We start from the raw sequence: 1743 nt of genomic DNA on the forward strand, positions 1-1743 counted from the left end.
GGAACGACAAAAGGTAGTTCCATCATTCCAGTTTCGTTCAAAAAAAAAAAGAAAGAGCATTTTGGCATAGAAACTGAAATTTTCGTTTTTGACACGAAAACGTCATTTCTGGAACAGAAACATTACCAAACGCAGCCCAAGTACCTATATCTGATTCGCTATGAATTTGTCACGATTGAATTCTCTGAATGAGAAGAGGTGTGAGGATGAGTGACTGTAATTTTATTCTCCATTGTTAGCAATTCTCATCTATCAATAGATGTAAGTAATCTTGTCAAATCATGTACGTCTATGTGATTGCTTTTTTTTTTTTTTTCCATTGTGTGTTCTTTCTTGCATCGTGATTAGGTTTTAGGTTCTTACAATTATGTGTAGAAATTTCCACAATTGTTAACTGTGCAGGGAGGGTCTGGGAGTGCAAAGAAAATCAAATTTCAAAATGTTTACATGTACAATGTCACAAATCCTATAATCATAGATCAGAACTACTGTGATCAAGATGAACCTTGCAAGGAACAGGTAATAACTCTTACCTCTCCTCTCCTTACAGTTGATCACAACCCTTCACAATTCCTTTAATTCTAAGAATTGCCTCCATGATCCTTCCATGTAGTACTCAGCAGTGCAAGTACAGAAAGTGATGTACAAGAATATTAAAGGGACAAGTGCTTCAGAGGTGGCCATGAAATTTGATTGCAGCAAGACCTTTCCATGTCTAGGGATTTATTTGGAAGATATTAGTCTGGTGAGAGAAGGAGGAACATCTGCTGCCTCATGTGAGAATGTGAAATGGACTCAAACAGGGAGTGTATCCCCACTTTGTCCTTGAGAGGAAAGTGAATTTGGTTTCTTTGCTAAGGTGATTGATTGTTCAAAGGGGTGATGATGTAGTATACGTAAAATACACATTTGAAAGGAATAGAGTGGACAAAGAAACAATGAGGTAAGATCAAAAGCCAAAAGTAATTGGGTTTGGTTGGATAATACATTGGAAAAGGATGCCCGCCATGCTTGTGTGAAGATTCTATTTCACACCCTCTCACATTTCGTATCATGGATTTCCATAGTCTCTCTCCACGCATTAAATGCCCCTATGAATCGTGTTTTTCACGATGCCTATTGGTGGAAAACTGTACTCTCATGTCGTGAAAAACCTCTCTTCGTAATACATAAATAACATTTTGGAATTATGACAAGGCTATTGTACACATACTCCACATTTCACTAGGGTAAAGCTTATGCACGAGCTCATCCATATGGCCCACTTTTTTTTTTTAAGACACATCAAGACAATCCAGTCCCTCCACTAAGCTCCTTCCTTGGACACTAAAAAGGAAACTGAGGAATAAATACATTATCAAACGTCTTACGTGATGGAAGTAAAGAAGTAATAAATATCAAAGGTTCCAATGAGATCAGATATGCCTATTGAAAAGCCAACAAATTAAAGGAACCACTCTACTAAGATTTGAGCATCTAGTTTCTACTCCAAAGGAGTTCTAGCTCCATATGAGGTTAAAATATCTACCACGTTGCTAAAATGTTCTATTGTTCCTCTCAATCTATATCGCAACGAAGGCACTCCTACCCACATGAGCAATAAGCACCACCCCCTAGAATTTGGCCCTAGAGTTCATCAATAATCAAAAGGAATAAAATGAGGTAAGTACCATTAGAGATTCATGGTGAACTGTACTTTGGGCTACCAGATCAAGAGGGTTAAATTTCTTCCATAGAAATGGT

The 1743-nt window shown here is 37.6% G+C and overlaps 1 protein-coding gene across 3 annotated transcripts in view; it reads left to right on the top strand.

The window, feature by feature from the left end:
* The window catches only part of LOC122065260 (polygalacturonase-like), a 5231-nt gene extending 4035 nt beyond the window's left edge, over positions 1–1196 (top strand). For all 3 annotated transcript variants that reach the window (XM_042629057.1, XM_042629056.1, XM_042629055.1), the window contains exons 8-9: positions 403–519; positions 614–1196. In XM_042629057.1, the coding sequence (XP_042484991.1) occupies positions 403–519; positions 614–829 (333 nt within the window). In that variant the 3' untranslated portion in view covers positions 830–1196. The remainder of the gene's footprint in view (positions 1–402; positions 520–613) is intronic.
* The last annotated feature ends 547 nt before the right edge of the window (positions 1197–1743 follow it).

Source organism: Macadamia integrifolia, unplaced genomic scaffold (assembly GCF_013358625.1).
Source record: "Macadamia integrifolia cultivar HAES 741 unplaced genomic scaffold, SCU_Mint_v3 scaffold1945, whole genome shotgun sequence".
Taxonomy (NCBI): domain Eukaryota; kingdom Viridiplantae; phylum Streptophyta; class Magnoliopsida; order Proteales; family Proteaceae; genus Macadamia; species Macadamia integrifolia.